Source organism: Oncorhynchus masou, chromosome 30 (genome assembly GCF_036934945.1).
Source record: "Oncorhynchus masou masou isolate Uvic2021 chromosome 30, UVic_Omas_1.1, whole genome shotgun sequence".
In the NCBI taxonomy this organism is placed as follows: domain Eukaryota; kingdom Metazoa; phylum Chordata; class Actinopteri; order Salmoniformes; family Salmonidae; genus Oncorhynchus; species Oncorhynchus masou.
Window position 1 is genome coordinate 49,349,020 of NC_088241.1, and position 24,508 is coordinate 49,373,527.

The 24,508-nt window shown below is 43.4% G+C and overlaps 1 protein-coding gene across 1 annotated transcript; it reads left to right on the forward strand.

The window, feature by feature from the left end:
• Positions 1 to 2,029: 2,029 nt before the first annotated feature.
• sh3glb1a (SH3-domain GRB2-like endophilin B1a) lies at positions 2,030 to 22,664 on the forward strand. Its single transcript, XM_064949215.1, has 9 exons — positions 2,030 to 2,286; positions 5,365 to 5,506; positions 8,610 to 8,738; positions 10,509 to 10,642; positions 11,039 to 11,131; positions 19,422 to 19,511; positions 19,834 to 19,934; positions 20,099 to 20,327; positions 20,593 to 22,664. The coding sequence occupies exons 1-9, from the start codon at positions 2,224 to 2,226 to the stop codon at positions 20,698 to 20,700; spliced, it is 1,089 nt and encodes a 362-aa protein (XP_064805287.1). The 5' UTR covers positions 2,030 to 2,223; the 3' UTR covers positions 20,701 to 22,664.
• The last annotated feature ends 1,844 nt before the right edge of the window (positions 22,665 to 24,508 follow it).

Sequence of the window (24,508 nt, forward strand, 5' to 3'; positions counted from 1 at the left end):
TTACAAGAGTCCAGCCTTTAAAAATGTGTACATTTCAATCGGTATACGTCGGATAACCATAGGAGACTCAATAACTATGTGTACTGACAAAGTAGTGACAGCACATTTTATTTTAAGGTTACTTCATCATTACATTTTCCTCTTGTATTGTTTTGTTTGCTAAATATTTCACTAGGTGTGTTATGGTAAACTCACTGCTAGTCATCAGTGAACTGAGGCAACACAACACAGCCCTTCCAACAGGAGGAACATTGGTGTATCAATGTGTGTCTGTCTATGAGTAATGAGGGGAAGTCATTTGATCCCTCTCACCCACTTCCTCTTACCCAGCAGGCACCACAGCAGGTAACCGGCTGTATCGGAGATAATTGTATCCAGATCTTCAAGGTGTCTTGTTTTTTATCTTCAAATCTGGTCCGTGCACTGATTCACAGAATGTCTACATGTGAGAGAGAGAGAGAGGGGGGGGGGGGGTAAAGAGAGAGGGAGAAAGAGAGAGAGCGAGATGAAGAGAGGGGGGGGCAATATCATTTATCTGGTGCATTGTGTTCAGTCAGTCAGCGCAAAGTGTTTAGATTACATCTCAAGCTCTGAGTTCCATACAAAGTCACCTTACCTCATGTTGTAACATCTGACGGGGAGTTTCCCTTTCCTGTCACCCTGGCGACGGAAATTCTGTAGTGATGGTCTCCAGGCTTTATCAGCTGTGTGGCAGAAGGCCTCTGCTAAGCCAGCTTGTCAGAGAGAGGAGACCCCGCCCATATATAGCAGAGGTGTGTGTGTGTGTGTGTGTGTGTGTGTGTGTGTGTGTGTGTGTGTGTGTGTGTGTGTGTGTGTGTGTGTGTGTGTGTGTGTGTGTGTGTGTGTGTGTGTGTGTGTGTGTGGGTGTGTGTGTGTGTGTGTGTGTGTGTGTGTGTGTGTGTGTGTGTGTGTGTGTGTGTGTGTGTGTGTGTGTGTGTGTGTGTGTGCTAGGCTTCTGATTCCACCACCAAACACTGTAAAAGATGAAAGGGGAAACAAAACAGCCATCAGACCAGACTCACACTAATGAGAAACAGATCACACGCTGCATTGCATGGCCAACGTGTCATTTTCCCCTGATAAACAAATCTGGCTCACTCTCTGCTTCACAGTGCACGAGATTTGGGCTCCTGAGTGGCACAGTGGTCTAAGGCACTGCATCTAAGTGCTAGATATGTCACTACAGACCCTGGTTCGATCCCAGGCTTTATCACAACCGGTCGTGATTGGGAATCCCATAGGGCGGCACACAATTGGCCCAGCATCGTTTGGGCTGGGGAGGGTTTGACTGGGTTAGGCCGTCATTGTAAATAAGAATTTGTTCTGGACTGACTTGCCTAGTTAAATAAAGGTTAAATAAAAAATACAAATTGTAGACTGATATCCTACCTACAGTAAGTGTCATTTTGAACACTATGAATGACAGTGACCACGGCAATGTGGATGAAGTAGTGAGCCGGTGCCGAACAAACGGCCTGGCCCCCTAAGTGTTTAGTAATGGAGTAGCCTACCATCCAGCAGCTGTAAAATATGAACTAGTAAACAAGCCACTGGCACCTTTTACGTTTCACTTCAAGTGCTAGTCGTGACAGCACCAAATCTCTGACTGCTCAAATTCTACTAATTATACTAACTGCTCAAATTAGTATGGCTAATGCATGTCACTGACTGTATATGAAAAAGTATGAAAATGTATGCTGGATAAGAGCGTCTTCTAAATGACTAAAATGTACATGTATACCCCATGCATTGAACATTGCCTCCACACCATCAAGTGCAAAAGCTTAGCCCTGAACACATAGGGCTGGTTTTCAAGAGGAAGAATAAGGCTAGTCCTGGACTAAAAAGCACTTTCAATGTAGATGTTCCAATTAAGCATGTTTTTTAGGTTCAAGTTTAATATGGCCCACAGAAGAGTGAAGGCAACAGCTGAAATTTGAGACAAATCTGACCCCTAGTGGTGACAAAAGGTTTTGGATCAACTCTGACCACTGCCAACCCCGCCTACTCTATCTACGAATGCCACACATCGACAGTCGGAAAACTCCCTAAAACGAAACAGTCAACACTTGGCTGCTTCTTGTCAAAATCTAACCACGGGAAACGTAGCTAGCAAAGAAAATATTAATTTGTTTACCATTCCTCTGTATGGATAAGTAATTTACCAGCTTTTTGAGCACAAAGTGTAATCTATAACTAAACATGGATTTCAACGTCAAAAGGTTAGCAGCAGACGCTGGTACTTTATTCAGTCGTGCGGTTCAAGTAAGTTTACACATTTGTTGTTATTTTCTGAATTCAGATATTTTGCGGTCTTCACAATGTCGCTAGCTAACTAACAATGTTGAGAGCGAGGCATCAACTTCGGAAACTCCGCTGCTGTTTCAGGCCTGCGACTGCTGGCGATATGCTATTGCTAGGCTAGTTAACTAGCTAGTTTGGAATTTGTCATATTTGGCTAAAGATGTGTGTGTGTGTAATAATGTCATTACTTCTACATGACTGACTTTATTTGATACACTTTAACAGCCAACTAACAAATACATGTTTTGTTTGACAAAGTTTAGAATAGTAAACTCAGCACATCCGCTCTAGCGGGAGTAAATTAGGCAGTGATTGGGTCATCTCTGGTCCTGGGCGTTACGTGCGGCTTGAGCCCTGCATCTTTCCGTTTATCCCTCCCTATGTGGTGTGTTTTGGTTTTATAAAGTATACTTAGTCACTGAGCAAAGTAAAGGTGTTTCTAGAGTGTGGACGTATTTTTCTCTGAATGCGCTGCCCATACTCTGTTCCATGTGCATGCCTCGGAGCATAGATCAGACGCGTGCGCATACTAGTCTGGCAGAAAACAAAGTGAAAGCGTTAGTCTTTTTATATATATGTATATACTGTATATACTGTATATATATATATATATATATACTGTATATATTTATAATTTTTTGTTTGTTGAGAAACGACAGTTTCCACGAAGAGAGAAGCTTATAACTCCAACAACATGTTTACTTTGGTGACTAACAAAAGTATATTGAAGCCAGTCACTAAACAAAATTGGGGGTTTTCGATGTTGGTTTCGATTATCTTTTCAACAATAACGTTAAATGGACTATGCATTATGTGGGACGACTGCTTTAGCAACATAGAATAAAACAATTAATAAAATGCCCATGATGGCAGTGACTGCCCATTACTGCTTATCACTTATTAACTTCAATACAATATTTCAGTTGTCTATTACATTTGATGACTTGAATTTCAAGTCATAATCTCATCTCTCATAGAGCCCCACAGTGGAGGTGTCATAATACCCATAAAACCTAGCGGTCAAACAGGGAAATGCTTCCAATCATTTTTTCTACATACATTTTTCCCTGAGGGAATTTTAGAAACAATTAAAATAAGGGCTGTGTCCGGGAGGTCGGTGGGGCGACCACAATTGGCCTAGCGTCGTCTGGGTTAGGGAGGGCTTGGCCGGTAGGGATATCCTTGTCTCATCTCGCACCAGCGACTCCTGTGGCGGGCCGGGCGCAGTGCGTGCCAACCAAGGTTGCCAGGTGCACGGTGTTTCCTCCGACACATTGGTGGCTTCTGGGTTGGATGCGCCCTGTGTTAAGAAGCAGTGCAGCTTGGTTGTGTTGTGTATCGGAGGACGCATGACTTTCAACCTTCGTCTCTACCGAGCCCGTACGGGAGTTGTAGATATGAGACAAGATAGTAGCTACTAAAAAAACAATTGGATACCACGAAATTGGGGAGAAAAGGGTTCTTAAAATAAAATAAGCGCTGTGTTTCATGTAGGCTTACCCTGGGCATGGCATTTTGATAGCCATATAAATCTGACTCGGACAAGTTGTTTTATAATTAAGCAATAAGGCCAGTGGTATATGGCCAATACACCACAAACCCCAGAGGTGCCTTATTGATATTATAAACTGGTTACCAACGTAAGTAGAGCATTTAAAAATAAATGTTTTGTCGTACCTGTGGTATACCACGGCTGTCAGCCAATCAGCATTCAGAGCTCGAATCACCCAGTTTATAACTAGGAATAAACCGACAGATAAACAGTAGCAGCAGCGTACAGGGCATTCGGAAAGTATTCACACCCCTTCACTTTTCCACATTTTGTTACATTACAGCCTTATTCTAGAATTTATTAAATTGTTTTTCACTCATCAATCTACACACACTACCCCATAATGTCAAAGCAAAAACAGATTTTTAGTCATGAAAAACAAAATGAAATCACATATACATAAGTATTCAGACCCTTTACTCAGTACTTTGTTGACCTTTGGCAGCGATTACAGCCTTGAGTCTTCTTTGGTATGACGCTTCAAGCTTGGCACACCTGTATTTGGGGGTTCTCCCATTCTTCTCTGCAGATTCTTTCAAGCTCTGTCAGGTTGGATGGGGAGCGTTGCTACGCAGCTATTTCCAGGTCTCTCCTGTTCGATTGGTTCAAGTCTGGGCTCTGCTGCCACCACCGTGCTTCACCGTAGGGATGGTGCCAGGTTTCCTCCAGACGTGACGCTTGGCATTCAGGCCAAAGAGTTCAATCTTGGTTTCATCAGACCAGAGAATCTTGTTTCTCGTGGTCTGAGAGTCCTTTAGGTGCCTTTTGGCAAACTCCAAGCGAGCGGCCATGTGCCTTTTACTCAGGACAAGCATCTGTCTGGCCACTCTACCATAAAGGCCTGATTGGTGGAGTGCTGCAGAGATGGTTATTCCATCTCCACAGAGGAGCTCTGTCAGAGTGACCATCGGGTTATTGGTCACCTCCCTGACTAAGGCCCTTCTCCCCCGATTGCTCAGATTGCTCTAGGATGAGTGTAGGTGGTTCCAAACTTCTTCCATGTAAGAATGATGGAGGACACTGTGTTCTTGGGGACCTTCAATGCTGCAGAAGGTACCCTTCCCCAGATCTGTACCTTGACACAATCCTGTGTCGGCCAATTCCTTCAACCTCATGATTTGTTTTTTGCTCTGACATGGCCTGTCAACATGCAAAGGGTCAATCCAGATAGTCTGGGTAGCTATTTGGGTAACTGTTTAACTATTTAGCAGTCTTATGGCTTGGGGGTAGAAGCTGTTAAGGGTCCTGTTGGTTCCAGACTTGGTTCATCAGTACCGCAAGAAGGCTTCAGCGTCCTGGATCAGAGCTGTGATTGGGTTAGCTAGTCAAGCAATCTAAGCCAACTTGGAAGAGGTAAATAGACAGTGCCAAGTACTTAGGTCAAATAAAAGCCTCACTTTCATTGAGCTATAGGTAGCCTAGTTTGACAACCATGACCTTTGTCAGTTTGTAGCCACTAGAGACTCACCCTTTCATTTCATCTACAGTTTACAGAGGAAAAACTTGGGCAAGCTGAGAAGACTGAGTTGGATGCTCACCTGGAGAACCTTCTGTGCAGAGCAGAATGCACCAAGCAAAACACGGAAAGAATCATGAAGCAGACAGAGGTTCTACTACAACCAAACCCAAGTAAGACTGCACTCACTGATGTCAAATCAAATTATATTTGTCACATGCGTCGAGTACAATAAATGCAGACTTGCCGTGAAATGCTTACTTAAGAACCCTTTCCCAACAATGCTAAGTTAAAAGTAAGAAAGAAAAGATATTAACACAATAAAATGACAATAACGAGGCTATATACAAGGAGTACCGGTACCGAGTCAATGTGCAGGGTTACGAGGTAATGTGGCAGGTAGCCTAGTGGTTAGAGCGTTTGGCCTGTAACCGAAAGGTTGCTGGATCGAATCCAGAGCTGACAAAGTACAAATATGGCATTCTGCGTCTGAACAAGGCAGTTAACACACTGTTCCCTGGTAGGCTGTCATTGTAAATAAGAATTTGTTCTTAACTGAGTTGTCTAGATAAATAAAGATTAAAATGTTTTTTAAAAATGGAGGTAATATGTACATGCGGGTAGGGGTGACAGTGACTAGGCAATCAGGATAAGAGTGTGAGTGTGTATAGAGCAAGTCCAAGAATGTCAGTGCAAAATTAACAAAAAAAAGGGGGAGGCGGATATGAAAATAGTCCAGGTAGCCATTTGATTAACTTCAGCAGTCATATGGTTGCTGTGCGGTTCAGGAGCCTTTTGGTCCCAGACATGGCGCTTGCCATGCGGTAGCAAAGAGAACAGTCTGACTTGGGTGCCTGGAGTCTTTGAAAATGTTTAGGGCCTCCTTCTGACATCGCCTGGTATAGATGTCCTGAATGGCAGCCCCAGTAATGTACTGGGCCGTACACACTACCCTCTGTAGCGCCTTGCGGTTGGATGCCAATCAGTTGCCATACCAAGCGGGGATGCAGCCAGTCAGGATGCTTTCAGTGGTGCAGCTGTAGAGCTTTTGATCTGAGGGCCCATGCCAAATCTCAGACTCATGAAGAGGAAGAGGCATTGTCGCGCCCTCTTCATGACTGTGTTGATGTGTTTGGGCCATGATTGGTCCTTAGTGATGTGGACACAGAGGAACTTGAAGCTTTCGACCCGCTCCACTACAGCCGTGTCGATGTGAATGGGGCGTGCTCAGCCTTCCGTTTCCTGTCATCCACCATCAGCTCCTTTGTCTTGCTTACCTTGCGGGGAGAGGTTGTTGCCCTGGCACCACACTGCCAGGTCTCTGATCTCCTCCATGTAGACTGTCTCATTGTCATTGGTGAACAAGCCTACCACCATTGTGTTGTTGGCAAACTGTAACATCAGTATCCAATGTTAGGATTTTTCACATATGAACCAACCGGAATTGAATGTCCCCAAGTTAGTACTTAGACACCAGTCAGGGTATATTGTCTAAATGACCCCGTAGCACTCACGTCAGTAGCCGTGAAGTGCTTTTGAAAGGCTGGTCATGGCTCACATCAACAAACTGTCCAAACCCACCAAGACAGTCGTGAAGAGGGCACGGCAATACCTTTTCCCCCTCAGGAGACTGAAAAGATTTGGCATGGGTCCCCAGATCCTCAAAGTTCTACAGCGGCACCTTCGAGAGCATCCTGACCGGTTGTATCACCACCTGGTATGGCAACTGCTCGGCAACTGACATTAAGGCACTACAGAGGGTAGTGCGTATGGCCCAGTACATCACTGGGACCAAGCTTCCTGCCATCCAGGGCCTATATACTAGGAGGTGTAAGAGGAAGGATAACAAACAAATTGCAAAGCCTCAAGTCACCCAAGTCATAGACTGTTCTGACCAAAAGGCTCCTTAACAGCTTCTAACCCCAAGCCATAAGACTGCTGAACAATTAATCAAATGGCCATCCGGACTATCTACATGTCCAGAAATGGCATTAAAAAGTTCTGAAGCATTACATGTGGACGTTGTCATGATCCAGGAGGATGGCATGGTGTCTAATACTGTAGGTTCTATGGCTGTGTGTTGTCTTGGCTTCAGTCAGCTGTAGATTAGGACTGAGAAACAGGCCTAGATGTTCCACAAGTCTATTAGGTATGACTGTGCTATAGACACAGTGAGAGCCAATGTATTCATGCACCTGCTGCTGCAGTAAAATTCACCTCTTGAGGGATTCAACTGATGCACAGTTAGCCTACTCTGGATGTTAACAAAGCAGAAGAGATTAGACGGTGCTGCTGTTTTACTTTAACATTATCATTTGTCTTTGAATACTAAGACAAAGGCTACTTTTTACCTACATGGAAGTACAAATCTAGGCTAGTGTAGCCTTTGACAGATTCCCTTGAAACAGTTTGTAAGAATAACGTTTGGTTTTTGGGCCTAGTTCCCCCTCGGTAAAGATGCAGTAACTGGTTAGCCACTTTCCCTTCATAGCCAATAGGCTACATTTTATCCAGCTTTTGTGCCACAATTGGACGATCATAATCCTTTACCTTCTAAGCCTAGGCTACATAGGCAGCGTTTACACAGGCAGCCCAATTCTGATTTAAAAAAATTACAAATTGGTATTTTAATCAATCACATCTGAAAAATATCTGATGTGATTGGTCAAAAAGATCTGAATGGGCTGCCTGTGTAAATGCAGTCATATTGCCAATTCTTCAACAAACCACACCATGTGTACTTATGAGTATTGACTGTTAAACCACTGTTAGGTGTCTATGCGACTGCAAGCTCAGCTGTCGACCCTCCGAGTTTACACCATGGTGCTGCATAGCTCAGTCTGCTGCTAGGGCCACACACACACACACACATCTTATCTCCAGGCACACTCACAACCAAAGCACACCTACTTCTGCTTGCTGTTAGGCATAGTTATGATTGTACTCAGCAGCTAGTCCTATAGTTTCTGGTTTAGTAGATAAAGCAGGTGGCTCCATCAAAGGTGGTTAGTTAGCCTAGTGCCAGAATTGACTTGTGTAGTCAGTGTACGGTCTTATGTAGGTCTGTGCTAGCTCAATTAGCCTACTATAAGGCTCTTTGAACCCCAGTAATGTTGTTGAAGATTTACTAGACTAGATCGCAGACTGGATTTTCCTGGATAGCCTGTGTGATATCCCTGTTAACTGGCTCGGGTCATGCAGCACAAGGTTGCTCCTTAGTCTTGTTTCCTCGTGACTCTCCTTTCTCTCTAATTGAGTTTATCGTACAATTTTCAGATGTCAGAATAGAGGAATTTCTGTATGAGAAACTGGAGAAGAAAGTCCCCACGCGGATGAACAACCACGAGGTGCTTGGCCAGTCCATGATCGAGTCGGGGAGTGAGTTTGGCCCTGGAACGGCCTATGGTGAGTGAATTGTACCTGGGGTGCATTAATAAGTGCAACTGAAAATCAAAACAGGCATTTCTTATTTGACATATGCTGGTAGTCTATTTTTTTTAGGCTGCGTTTCATTCCACAAAGCTGTTCACCTCCCCTGTCAGATCTGTCAAGGGGGGTGAACAAAGGCCGATAGGAGGGAACACTGTCATAACCCCTCCCCCAGTTAACTCAATGTCATCTCTTAGAAATGGCACTGTTGACAACTGCTCATTCTTGTGTGTATGTACTGACATGTATGAGTAACTGGTAGATATACACACACACACACACACACTGATTCCTTCGTTTAATTGTTTGTCTTTTTATTTTTTTATATACAGTTCCAGTCAAGAGTTTGGACACCGACTCATTCAAGGTTTTTTTAAATTCTACATTGTAGAATAATAGTGAATACATCAATACTATGAAATAACACATGCAATCATGTAGTAACCAAGAAAGTGTTAAACAAATCAAAATATTTTATTTGAGATTCTAAAAAGTAGCCACCCTTTGCATTGATGACAGTTTTGCACACTTTTGGTGTTGTCTATGATAATGTTTTAGATGTATGTAAATTGTAAAGTATTTTTGTCTGTCTTTTTCGTTTTGTGTCGGACGCCAGGAAGACTGGTATGTTAGATGGGGGAGTAGCATAGATTTGAAGTGCAGTTTGGCTACCTCTATAGTCAAACAATTTTGTAAGAATCGGAAATGAGCTAGGTTGAATTTGAGTTACCTTTTTCACCTGCTTTTTAAAAGAGAGGTTGGAATCAAGTATGATGCCAAGGTACTTAAAATCAGATACCACCTGCTTCTCCCCTGACTCCTAGACATCTGGCTCAGTAGCATCCGTTGCCCTCTTTGAAGAACATGCAGACTGTTATGTGGATTACTTGTCACACGTGCGCTGCAAACATATAACCTAATAGACTACTTGCTTAGTGCGCAAACTCCATTACAGGTGCTCTACAGAAACGCCACTAGCCAAACACAACCTGGCTGGTGCACACACACAAAAAAGATCTGCTTTTTCCCAGACCTCAAATGGTCCCCTGACGTGGTTTAAGCATTGTTGTAGACTTGGAACATCTGAATTGGGTTTTTCTATTAAGTGTTTTGAGAGTGAAACCCTGATGAAACCAGGGGAAATCAGTCCTCCCCATTTCTTTTCTTTTTTTTTCTTTTTTTTCATTTCTTTTTTTCAAACATTTTGCAATTCATTTTAACAGTCTCTTTTCTGTTACAGTAAATCGATCCAAATCAATGTAAAAACACAAGGGCATGCTAATTTAAAAGATGGCTAGTCGTTATTAGCCTGGTTCTGTATGGAATGCAGGAACGTTATTGGACACAGGCCAGGCCATTATAAATGATTTTATTTAAAAAAACATTGGTGTGACCTTATCATGTACTGGTGCCACCAACTGGGGGGAAATGGTGTAGAACCCTGTATAGGCTATGCCTTATCAACAATGCAGTTGCTCTTTTTATTTTAGGAATGAGCGTTTATGATGTTAATGTAGCCTGTGACTGAATCAGTTTTTATTGGACATATTTCAAATCCATATAGAGTTGTCTCGTTCAGCTGAGCACAACATTCACATTGGCCAGGTGCCAAGGAATTCCTGTGTGTTATCATTAAATAAAAGCAAAGCTGAAATATCCAGCGTCTGTGTCCTCCTGGATGTCTCTATAGTTAAACCTTTCATTTCTACTTCCTGGTTATACCTTGTCTACTTCCTGTCCCTACAGGAAATGCACTTATTAAATGTGGCGAGACGGAGAAGCAGATTGGAGGAGCGGAGAGAGAGTTCATCCAGAGCTCAGCCATCAACTTCCTCACGCCATTCAGGAACTTTCTAGAAGGAGATTTCAAAACCATCCTGGTGAGTATCAACAGGATGATCCGTTCAGCGTCCCAAATGTCACCCCAATCCTTATGTAGTACAGAACTACTTTGGCCCAGTCCCCATTCATTCCCCTGAGGGTCATGACCTTTTGGATTGAAACTAAGAGTCAAGGTCCCTTTTCTCTGCCAGTGCCCACCACGTGAAACCTAATTGGCCTAATAGATGTAATAGTCAGTCCAGTCATATTTGTGGCATGATGTTATGTTGCCGTTTCTCTGCAGGCCCTCATACACTCTAGTCTAGTTTCATAGTCATTATTCTATGTAATGACGAGCCGCAGACAGTCCTATTAACATCAACCGTTTTGATTCCAAATGTGATAATGCAGCTGATTTGATAGTAATCTGCCGTTGTTTGTTATGTTGTGTGCAGAAAGAACGGAAGCTTTTGCAGGTGAAGCGTTTGGATCTGGACGCGGCAAAAACCAGGCTAAAGAAAGCCAGAGTTCCTGACGCTAGAGCAGTGGTGAGTGGGCTGTTTACTGTCCCTTTAGTCTCAAAACGTGCGCGTGCGCGCAAACACACGCGTCTGAAGTGGGTGGTAATATAGGACAGTGTTCATTTGTAGATAACTAAATTACTAAGAACAACAACAAAAAACCTTGTAGAGGGAGACATTGTCAGACGGGTGAAAGTTATCTGGGCGTAGTCTGTTAAGTCTCCAGACACAAGTCACTAGACTGACCTACAACGCTGTGGCCTTGGTTACACAACATTGGCTGAATCGTTCCCCCTTCCTGACCAACACACATGGCTCGTTATGAGAAGGGCCAGTTCCTCATTTCAATTTCTCTGGAGCTCCTCTCTGGAGCTCTTCCACCATCCTATTTTCCTGTAGCACTCCTCCTCCGAACTCCCATTCTACTCCGTCCTTTCCTCTGTGTACGTCTGCTCTTTCTAGCTACATGTTCAGTCTCCTGCACGTCACATGGGTGGCTGAAGGTTGGTTGCCTTTTCATTCATGTGAATGCATGGCCTGTGTCATTGAAGCTATAGTGGAATAGTTTCTAGGCTAGTTTCTATGCTAACTAGCCTCTCCCCGGCCAGGTACATACACACGCTAATTCAGAGATGATCAACTAGATTCAGCCGCGGCCCCATTTATTTTCTTGAGCGGATGGTCAGGGGGCCAGAACATAATTGCAAATCATTTGTAGACTGCAAATTAACCGCGTGAAGCCCGAACAAATATATTCGACTGAAACATAATAATTTCGAACTGACCTTACATTTTCTATATGATCACATATCTCCATTATGCGTGGGAATATTTTGGAATCCTGCTCTAATAATTTACTTACAGCACTTAACCTATTATACAAGAGAACTGGATGTCACATACTGTACTACATAACCGGCTGAAACAGGCGTATTCCACTATGGTATCTAAGGTCAAAGGCCGATGTAAAGTGGTGTTCCCTCATCAGACGGGGACTGTGTAGGTTGGCCATCTCTTGTGGTCCCACCCTTCATTATCTAGCTAGCACTAGACCTTAGCTGTGGCCTGGGTTCCCCTGCAAGGCATGTTGTTACCAGTCTGACTGATATGATCGGATGTATCATCATGACTGACTGACTGACCATGTCCTTCAGAGGATTGAGCTGTTGACTATCACAACAGGCACAGCAAATTACCAAACCATGAAGGGGTACGTTGTGAAACACATAGCAGTGATGGTTAAAAAGCATGTCCTCGTTCTGGGATTGAAACAACAGCAAAGTGGTCAGTCACCCCACCAATGTGTTGGTAAAAATATGAGGGATGGGACTGGAGAAATGTAACCAATGCTGTACGAATCCCAGATTGCCCCTTAAAGGAACCAGCTAAACTAGTTACATTTAGCTTAGCTGTGTATCTTTGACTGGGGCCTCCTACAGTACAGTACAATTTGTTGGTACAGCCGTCTGCTGTTTCCCTGAAGGATGTTGACAACAGCAAGCGTAGGCCGCTTGGCGTTTGTTGAGAAACTGTCATGTGGTTGTAGTGCAGCTTGTGTATCAGTCTGTGGATCTGTGAATACTAGTAAACTGACATGCACTATCGCGTAGTTGTACTGTAAACACACACACACACAGTATCAGGATAGTAGGCTGTGTTGGCTGTGGTGTTGCAGCAGCTGTAGCTCTAATAGAATGACTCTGTCACGGTTTCACACTGCGCTAACAAACAGATGTGACCATAGGAAGTGACCAAGGTGAGTAGAATGTTCAGCAGCCATGTTGGAACTGAGGACCGGAACACCTCCTGCTGGCGTCATGGTTAGCAGCTGTTTGTGTGTCTCTTGTGCTCTGTCTCTGTCTGTCTCTTATCTCCCTTTTGCTCTTTCCCTATCTCTCTCGATCTTTCTCTCGCTCACTGTCTCTCTCACTCTGTCTCTCTATCTCCCATCTTCTCTTTCCGTATCTCTACTCTCGGTCTCCTCCTCTCTCTGCCATCTCGCGCGGTCTCTCTATCTCCCATCTTCTCTTTCCGTATCTCTACTCTCGGTCTCCTCTCTCTGCCATCTCGCGCGGTCTCTCTATCTCCCATCTTCTCTTTCTGTATCTCTACTCTCGGTCTCCTTCTCTCTCTGCCATCTCGCGCGGTCTATCTGGAATAATAGTCTAAAGCTGGAAGGAACAGAGGGGTCCAACACCATTGTCAATGTCACAGTGGCCATCAGTCAATGTTTATGGGTCTTTTTCTTCTGCATGCAACTACTAGACTCAAATGAGTCAGAAGAATATGCCATTGTCCTCACTCTGCCTGATAACTCCTGTTCCTGAACCACAGAGCACACAGCCTAATGAAAAACAAAGGTTGTCCTGATTTCTCTTATGGTTGAAACAATTGCCCTGAAATGTTCACAAACGGGTTCATTATGCACAATAAATTGCTCCAAAACATACCTACAGTTGAAGTCGGAAGTTTACATACACTTAGGTTGGAGTCATTAAAACTCGTTTTTCAACCACTCCACAATTGTCTTGATACAAACTATAGTTTGGGCAAGTCGGTTAGGACATCTAAATCAAATCTATTTATATAGCCCTTCGTACATCAGCTGATATCTCAAAGTGCTGTACAGAAACCCAGCCTAAAACGCCAAACAGCAAGCAATGTAAGTGTAGAAGCACGGTGGCTAGGAAAAACTCCCTAGGAAGGCCAAAACCTAGGAAGAAATCTAGAGAGGAACCAGGTTATGTGGGGTGGCCAGTCCTCTTCTGGCTGTGCCGGGTGGAGATTATAACAGAACATGGCCAAGATGTTCAAATGTTCATAAATGACCAGCATGGTCGAATAATAATAATAAGGCAGAACAGTTGAAACTGGAACAGCAGCACAGCCAGGTGGACTGGGGACAGCAAGGAGTCATCATGACAGGTAGTCCTGGGGCATGGTCCTAGGGCTCAGGTCCTCCGAGAGAGAGAAAGAAAGAGAGGAGAGAATTAGAGAACACACACTTAGATTCACACAGAACACCGAATAGGACAGGAGAAGTACTCCAGATATAACAAACTGACCCTAGCCCCCCCGACACATAAACTACTGCAGCATAAATACTGGAGGCTGAGACAGGAGGGGTCAGGAGACACTGTGGACCCATCCAAGGACACCCCCGGACAGGGCCGAACAGGAAGGATATAACCCAACCCACTTTGCCAAAGCACAGCCCCCACACCACTTGAGGGATATCTTCAACCACCAACTTACCATCCTGAGACAAGGCTGAGTATAGCCCACAAAGATCTCCGCCATGGCACAACCCAGGGGGGGGGGCGCCAACCCAGACAGGATGACCACATCAGTGAATCAATCCACTCAGGTGATGCACCCCCTCCAGGGATGGCATGAGAGAGCCCCAGTAAGCCAGTGACTCAGCCCCTGTAATAGGCCCTGCCTCCAGCTGTTTGCTTAGAAATTCTATGGACAATTAGGAGGCCTGCGTCTTGTGACCGTAGCGTACGTGTAGGTATGTACGGCAGGACCAAATCAGAGAGATAGGTAGGAGCAAGCCCATGTAAAGCTTTGTAGGTTAGCAGTAACACCTTGAAATCAGCCCTTGCTTTGACAGGAAGCCAGTGTAGGGAGGCTAGCACTGGAGTAATATTATACCATTTTTTGGTTCTAGTCAGGATTCTAGCAGCCGTATTTAGCACTAACTGAAGTTTATTTAGTGCTTTATCCGGGTACCGGAAAGTAGAGCATTGCAGTAGTCTAACCTAGAAGTGACAAAAGCATGGATTAATTTTTCTGCATCATTTTTGGACAGAAAGTTTCTGATTTTTGCAATGTTACGTAGATGGAAAAAAGCTGTCCTTGAAATGGTCTTGAAATGGTCTTGATATGTTCTTCAAAAGAGAGATCTGGGTCCAGAGTAACGCCGTGGTCGTTCAGTTTTATTTGAGACGACTGTACAACCATTAAGATTAATTGTCAGATTCAACAGAAGATCTCTTTGTTTCTTGGGACCTAGAACAAGCATCTCTGTTTTGTCCGAATTTAAAAGTAGAACGTTTGCAGCCATCTACTTTGTGCATGACAAATTTTTGCAACAATTGTTTACAGACAGATTATTTCACTGTTTCACAATTCCAGTGGGTCAGAAGTTTACATACACTAAGTTGACTGTGCCTTTAAACAGCTTGGAAAAAGACCGATAATGATGTCATGGCTTTAGAAGCTTCTGATAATTGACATCATTTGAGTCAATTGGAAGTGTACCTGTGGATGTATTTCAAGGCCTACCTTCAAACTCAGTGCCTCTGCTTGACATTATGGGAAAATCAAAACAAATCAGCCAAGACCTCAGAAAAAACATTGTAGACCTCCACAAGTCTGGTTCATCCTTGGGAGCAATTTCCAAACGACTGACAGTACCACGTTCATCTGCAAAAACAAATGTACGCAAGTATACACACCATGGGATCACGCAGTCGTCATACCGCTCAGGAAGGAGACTCGTTGTGTCTCCTAGAGATGAATGTATTTTGGTGCGAAAAGTGCAAATCAATCCCAGAACAACAGCAAAGGACCTTGTGAAGATGCTGGAGGAAACGGGTACAAAAGTATCTATATCCACAGTAAAACGAGTCCTATATGGACATAACCTGAAAGGCCACTCAGCAAGGAAGAAGCCACCGCTCCAAAACCGCCATAAAAAAGCCAGACTACGGTTTGCAACTGTACATGGGGACAAATACTGTACATTCTGGAGAAATTGTCCTCTGGTATGATGAAACAAAATTAGAACTGTTTGGCCATAATGACCATGTCTATGCTTGGAGGAAAAAGGTAGGCTTGCAAGCCGAAGAACACCATCCCAACCGTGAAGCACGGTGATGGCAGCATCATGTTGTGTGGGTGCTTTGTTGCAGGAGGGACTGATGCTCTTCACAAAATAGATGGCATCATGAGGAGGAGAATTATGTGGATATATTGAAGCAACATCTAAAGACATCAGTCAGGAAGCTTAAATGGACATTGGCCCCAAGCATACTTCCAAAGTTTTGGCAAAATGGCTTAACTTCTTATTGCTTGGGGCATTATTGAGTAGCTTGGATGAATAGGGTGCCCAGAGTAAACTACCTGCTACTCAGTCCCAGAAGCTAAGATATGCATAGTATTCGTATATTTGGATAGAAAACACTGACGTTTCTAAAACTGTTTGATTGATGTCTGTGAGTATAACAGAACTCATATGGCAGACAAAACCCTGAGAAAAAATCCAACCCGGAAGTGGGAAATCTGAGGTTTGTAGGTTTTCAACTCATTGCCTATCAAAGATAGTGGGATATTGGCTTCCATCTAGGCTTCCACAAGAAGTCAACAGTCTTTAGAACCTTGTTTGATGCTTCTACTGTGAAGTGGGGCGAATGAGAGGTGAATGAGTCAGAGGTCTGCCAGAGAGCCACGAGCTGGCCATGCTCGTTCACGTGAGAGCGAGCTCTTGTTCCATTGCATTTCTACAGACAAAGGAATTCTCCGGTTGGAACATTATTGAAGACTTATGTTAACATCCTAAAGATACATTCTATACAACTCTGACTTTGTCTGCTCCTAGTGATCGCGCGTCATGAATTTGGATTTGTGAACTGAGCGCGCTAACAAAGGGAAGTATTTGGACAAATGATGGACATTATTGAACAAAACAAACATTTATTGTGGAACTGGAATTCCTGGTAGTGGCGGATATCTGTTGGTGTTGTTTTGGTCTCTGAGAGCCGTGCTCAGATTATAGCATGGTGTGCTTTTTCCGTAAAGTTTTTTTTTAAATCTGACACAGCGGTTGCATTAAGGAGAAGTGTATCTTATAATTCTGTGCATAATAGTTGTATCTTTTATCAATGTTTATTATGAGTTTCTGTAAATTGATGTGGCTCTCTGCAAAATCACTGGATGTTTTGGAACTACTGAAAGTAACGCGCCAATGTAAACTGAGATTTTTTACATATAAATATGAAGATCATCAAAGGTTAATGATTAATTTGATCTATATTTCTGCTTTTTGTGACTCCTCTCTGACTGGAAAAATGGCTGTTTTTCTGTAACTTGGCTCTGACCTAACATAATCGTTTGGTTTGCTTTCGCTGTAAAGCCTTTTTGAAATCGGACACTGTGGTGGGATTAACAAGAAGTGTATCTTTACAATGGTGTAAAATTCTTGTATGTTTGAGGGATGTTAATTATGGTATTTCTGTTGTTATGAGTTTGGCACCCTGCACTTTCACTGGCTGTTGTCATATCGATCTCAGCCCAAAGAGGTTTTCAAGGACAACAAAGTCAAGGTATTGGAGTGGCAATCACAAAGCCCTGACCTCAATTCTACAGAAAATTTGTGGGCAGATATGAAAAAGCGTGTGTGAGCAAGGAGGCCTACAAACCTGACTCTGTTACACCAGCTCTGTCAGGAGGAATGGGCCAAAATTCACCCAATATATTGTGGGAAGCTTGTGGAAGGCTACCCGAAACGTTTGACCCAAGTTTAAACAATTTAAAGGCAATGCTACCAAATACTAATTGAGTGTACAGTCGTGGCCAAAAGTTTTGAATGACACAAATATTAATTTTCACGAAGTTTACTGCTTCAGTGTCTTTAGATATTTTCGTCAGATGTTACTATGGAATACTGAAGTATAATTACAAGCATTTCACAAGTGTCAAAGGCTTTTATTGACAATTACATGAAGTTGATGCAAGGATTCAATATTTGCAGTGTTGACCCTTCTTTTTCAAGACCTCTGCAATCCGACCTGGCATGCTGTCAATTAACTTCTGGGCCACATCCCGACCATTCTTACATCATCAATGGTTGGAGTTTGTCAGAATTTGTGGGGTTTTGTTTGTCTACCTGCTTCTTGAGTATTGACCACAAGTTCAATGGGATTAAGGTCTGGGGAGTTTCCTGGCCGTGGACCCAAAGTATCAATGTTTTGTTCCCCGAGCCACTTTATCACTTTTGCCTTATGGCAAGGTGCTCCATCATGCTGAAAAAGGCATTGTTCGTCACCAAACTGTTCCTGGATGTTTGGAAGAAGTTGCTTTTGGGGGATGTGTTGGTACCATTCCTTATTCATGGCTGTGTTCTTAGGCAAAATTGTGAGTGAGCCCACTCCCTTGGCTGAGAAGCAACCCCACACATGAATGGTCTCAGGATGCTTTACTGTTGGCATGACACAGGACTGATGGTAGCGCTCACCTTGTCTTCTCCGGACAAGCTTTTTTTCAGATGCCCCAAACAATCGGAAAGGGGATTCATCAGAGAATGACTTTACCCCAGTCCTCAGCAGTCCAATCCCTGTACTTTTTGCAGAATATCAGTCTGTCCCTAATGTTTTTCCTGGAGAGAAGTGGCTTCTTTGCTGCCCTTCTTGACACCAGGCCATCATCCAAAAGTCTTTGCCTCAATGTACGTGCATATGCCTTCTGCCATTCCTGAGCAAGCTCTGTACTGGTGGTGCCCCGATCCCGCAGCTGAATCAACTTTAGGAGACGGTCCTGGCGCTTGCTGGACTTTCTTGGGCACGCTGAAGTCTTCTTCACAACAATTGAACCGCTCTCCTTGAAGTACTTGATGATCCGATAAATGGTTGATTTAGGTGCAATCTTACTGGCAGCATTATCCTTGCCTGTGAAGCCCTTTTTGTGCAAAGCAATGATGACGGCACGTGTTTCCTTGCAGGTAACCATGGCTGACAGAGGAAGAACAATGATTCCAAGCACCACCCTCCTTTTGAAGCTTCACTGACATGATGTCAGTTGGTCCACTTGTGGCAGGGCTGAAATTAGGTGGATTTTTTTTTTGGGGGGGGGGGGGTTCAGTTCGTTTGCATGGCGAAGAGACTTTGCAATTAATCTGATCACTCTTCATAACATTCTGGAGTATATACAAATTGCCATCATACAAACTGAGGCAGCAGACTTTGTGAATATTAATATTTGTCATTCTCAAAACTTTTGGCCACGACTGTATGTAAACTTCTGACCCACTAGGAATGTGATGAAATAAATAAAAGCTGAAATAAATCATTCTCTCTACTATTTTTGACATTTCACATTCTTAAAATAAAGTGGTGATCCTAACTGACCTAAGACAGGGAATTTTTACTTGGATTCAATATGGGTGAAACTGAGTTTAAATGTATTTGGCTAAGGTGTATGTTAACTTCTGACTTCAACTGTATATTAAGCTGATTTACCATATTTTCATCCCTGAAAAGTGTTGTTTCTGTGCGTCTGTGATTGACTGTATGTTGTGTTCCCCCCTCCCCACCAGGCAGAGCAGGACCTAAGGATGACCCAGAGTGAGTTTGATCGACAGGCTGAGATCACCAGGCTGCTCCTGGAGGGGGTCAGCAGCACCCATGTACGTACCCTAACCTCTGACCCCACGACTCGCATGACCTCGATCAGCGTTTGTCTGAAATGGTCCCCTATTGCCTTTTTTTATAGTGCACTACTTTTGATCAGATCCTAGTGGAATAGGGTGCCCTTCCTGTCCCTACCCACCACAACCCTCCATGACGCCAGCATGACCTAGACTCTGTCTAACCCAAAGGGTCTATTACTGTACCAGCGTGCATCTTTGGTTTAATTCATAAATACCTGTTTGTAGAGGAGTTTTCCTGTTAGTAGACATGCCTCTCTTTCTCCCCTTATCCCCAATCCCTGTACTATCTTTACAATAGGCACACCACCTCCGCTGTCTGACTGACTTTGTGGAGGCCCAGACTACATACTATGCCCAGTCTTACCAGTACATGGTTGACCTCCAGAAGCAACTGGGGAGGTATGTTTACCTACTCTGACAACTCACCTCCGTCTAAGCGTGTGAGGCTTATTCTACTACAGTTTTGTTGGCACAGCATGACATCTATTTGTAAAGTGTGAGGATCTGCTCTTAAATGTGGTTAGCCTTCCTTTTTTTTACCAGTGGTGGTCTTCTCTCCCCAGCTTCCCGTCTACGTTCTCCTCCAACAACAACCAGTCGTCTAGTAGTTCCGGTGGGGCCAGTATCTCAGTACCCACCATCCCCTTGTCTGCCTCCATGCTCAGCCCCTCGCCCGGCCTGGGTTTGTCAGGCTTCCATGAGCTCCGGAACTCCAGCGGCAGCCGTAAAGCCCGCGTTCTCTATGACTACGATGCTGCTGGCAGCAGTGAACTCTCCCTGCTCGCTGATGAGGTAACATGGGACTGGGGTTGAGCACTTCTCAAAGCTTTAATGGGCTCTGGTTTTGGGCATGCTCTTCCGTCTCTCTGTTTTTTCTTGCTCGCTCTTTGCCTTTTAGCATTCTCTTCCTCCATCTTTCCTTCCCACCGTATCTCTTCATCTTTTTCTTTCTCTTTCCCTCTTGTTTGTTCCGACAGCAACATCTGAGGTTCTTGCTGATGAGATTTTGTTTATTGCATGACTGAGAAGGGGTGTGTAATGTCTTGTTTACTTCCAGGTCATCATGGTGAGCAGTGTCCCAGGCATGGACTCTGATTGGCTGATGGGTGAGCGGGGTACCCAGAAGGGTAAAGTGCCCATCACCTATCTGGAGCTGTTGAACTGATCGGAGCGGAGTGATGCCTGTATGTGGAGAGACTCAAGAGTCCAGACGGCTGGGCCAGTATTCATAATGCATCTCAGAGTAGGTCCTAGGATCAGATTTACAGTTTAGATTATAACTATATGGACAGGCGGGATCTGATTACCTGATCCTAGTTCAGCAGTCATACTCTGAGACGCTTTGTTGATACAGGCACCAGGATCCAGAGGAAAGCAACAAGCAAGCCCAGTGTAGTAGAGCAAGGTTTCCCTATTTATACTGTCTACCACGGGATATGGTCTGCTCCATGCTAATTCTGTCAATTCATCAGGAGAATTGTAAGTCGATGGAAAACAGTGACAATGACATTGTGAATTGAAATTCGTCAAAGGAATTGGATGGATTGAATTGGAACTGACCCTATCCCTGCCGTGCCATGTATGCAACTATGTTTATACAAGCCGCTTCAATGTTTTTCGCTCAATGCAATCTTAATTCAATATGTGCCAGACTTTCTCCACAACCTTCCATTTGTACAACCAAACCTTTTGTTTAAAGTACAATTCAGATGTTGATCTTAAAGTGCTTTTTGATGTGATTTTTTTTCTTTTTCTACTCACTGCCAATTATAGTCCAGTTTGTAATATGGTTGAAATGCTAGGCATGTCTTTTTTTTGTATTTTCAACGAGACAAAAAAGCACTTTAATTTGCATAGGACGACTTAAAAATAAACCAATCTTAACTTTTAAGTATTATTTTGTAGATCATAATCAGGGGCGGCAGGTAGCCTAGTGGTTAGAACGTTGGGCTCGAATCCCCGAGCTGACAAGGTAAAATTCTGTCGTTCTGCCCCTGAACAAGGCAGTTAACCCACTGTTCCTAGGCTGTCATTGTAAATAAGAATTTGTTCTTAACTGACTTGCCTAGTTAAATAAAGGTTAAATAAATATTAGCTACTGGTTGCCTTTTGACAATTGCACAGTGCCTTTTGTGGAACTTTAACCATGACAACGGTCCAGGAAAATTCCATTAGATTAGAATGCAGTTAGAATGGGTAAGGTCTTACTGTAAGTTACATTAAGGATTGTCTGGCACGGCTCGGAGAGACATGTGCCTCTGATTTACGTTCTCAATCTGACGGAGGTGTCTGGAGAGATGTATCTCTGATGTAAGGGTGGGTTAAACATTAGTTAACCCTGTTAAGACCCTGTATATATATATCTATATATATATATATATATATATATATATATATTAAATAAATGCCATAACTGTAGCTACCCAGTAAAGTATTTGTTAATAAGAAATCATTTCAAATAATCTTTCTTAATATTGACTCCTAATCTGTATTTTATTTACATTGTCTAAGAATTAGGGACCAACCTTTTCACCGTCGGCAACGTCATTTTAGGAAAGCATATTTTGACTTTAGGTAAGCCTTTTTATTTCATTCATTCAGTAGTAGCAACTCTCAAGCAGCTTCAGGTATTCTCTTACTGCTTCTGATTTGATTATACAATATGGTTAAATAGTCCGTTTTAATATGGGCTGTCCTCATTGCTCAGCGGTGTGTGGCTCGGCTTTATGTTTACTTTGATGGGCAACAGTGCCTTAATGGAAAGCAAGAGGTGGTCTTCATTTTTTCAGTACTAACATGTAGTGTGTAACCAATCAGACCCCCCTCCCCATGCGAGCACAGACACCAATGGAGGCTGCTGAGGGGAGAACGACTCTTAATAATGGCTGGAAGGGAGCAAATGGAATGGCATCAAACACACACAAACCATGTGTTTGATACGATTCCCCTCCAGCTATTACCACAAACCCGTCCTCCCCAATTAAGGTGCCACCAACCCCAAACACACTAGTTCATTGGGGGGGTTAAATTATATAATGGCTTATTGCTGCTCTTTAAAAAAAAAATGTAATCATAGAATTGTAAAGAATATATGCAGTTTGGTATTAAAGTAACAATGTGTTGCTTGACCGTCTCTTGTTTTTCTTCATATTAACATGCAGTATGTCAGTCATTTATTCCTTTTTGGAACCACTAGAGGACAGGCTTGTGACTGTTCTGTGAGGACCAAGAGTCATCCCAATTGTGATCCTCATGTCCTCTCCTTGCCTCTTCAAAACGCACTGGAGGAGAAGGTTAGAGGTTCCTCCCCTCAGGCCTTCTCCGATGCTCTTGGAGAAGGAAGCGAGGAGATGGGACACGGAGTCAAGGAAATTCAAATGAGATAACAAAACTGTCAAGAACTTGTTCTCCATGGATATTCATTAGCATTCTGCACGACTTATTACAAAGCATCCAACTGGACACAAAATAAATAGGGACAAATGATCCTCTGTCCCAGTGGCAGAAAGGCTTCTGAATGTTTACATCTACTGGTGGGAAGAGCAGCTTGGACTATGGCTGACATTGTAGTTTATATAGTGTTTTGTTGTGTACAGATTAAACATTGATCACTCATGAATTGCAAGTTTTTTTATGTATTGTCCGTATATGTCCTTAGTCTATCTTCGATTGTGTTATGTATGCACAGAGCTGCAACCAAATGTCTAACCCCATGGGGAAATGTATCTGAATTTAAGATTATATGCATCGTTAGGCACTGTATAAAGGCTGGTACATAGTCAAGGTTCATCCTGCTTGGCCTTGACACATGATTATGAACTTTAAAAATAGGTCAGGATTAATTTAATTTGTTTAACTTTAAGGCCTACTTACACTAATACAATGTTTGCCTCCCAAATTGTATCCTACCCCCTATAGAGTGCACTACTTTTGACCAGAGCCCTATGGGCCCTGAACAAAAGTAGTTAACGTCATTTGGGACAGAGCCTATTAAACCCCATGGTTGAAGTAAACACTATTGTACACTAGTAGGCCTTTTCTCTTTGGTTGCAATCCACCAGCCTGTGATTAAGGTCAGAGAGGAGAGGGTTAAGAGGAAGTGGAGCTCAGAAACCTTCCAGTGTTGCTGCTCACATGACTGGGGCAGAGGCCCAGAGCAGTTCCTTCCCAAAAACATGAGCGTGTAACCATGTAATGCAAACCAGGGCCCCACGCACACAGCTTCCGCCACATAGCAATTTCCCAAATGCATCGCAGCACTAAGATCAGGGATCATCAACTACACTGAACAAAAATATAAACACAAATGTAAGGTGTTGGTGCCATGTTTCACAAGCTTAAATAAAGATCCCATACATTTTCCATACGTACCAAAAGCTTATTTTTCTCATTTTGTGCACAAATTTGTTTACATCCCTGTTAGTGAGCATTTCTCCTTTGCCAAAATGATCTACCTGACAGGTGTGGCATATCAAGAAGTTGAATAAACAGCATGATCATTACACAGGTGCACTATGCTGGGGACAATAAAAGGCCACTCAAATGTGCAGTTTTGTCACACAACACAATGCCACATGTTTTGAGGGAGCATGCCATTCGCATGCTGACTGCAGGAATGTCCACCAGAGTTGATGCCAGAGATTTTAATGTTCATTTCTCTACCATAAGCAACCTCCAATGTCAATTTAGAGAATTTGGCAGTGCACCCAAAGGGTATCACATGTAACCACGCCTGCCCAGAACCTCCACATCCGGCTTCTTCACCTGCGGGATTGTCTGAGACCAGCCACCCCGACAGCTGATGAAACTGTGTGTTGGCACAACCGAAGAATTTCTGCACAAACAGTCAGGAACCGTCTTAGGGGAAGCTCATCTGTGTGCTCGTTGTCGTCACCAGGGTCTTGACCTGGATTAATCCTTTTTTCACGACCCTGTCTTTCAAAGATATTTCGTAAAAATCTAAATAACTTCAC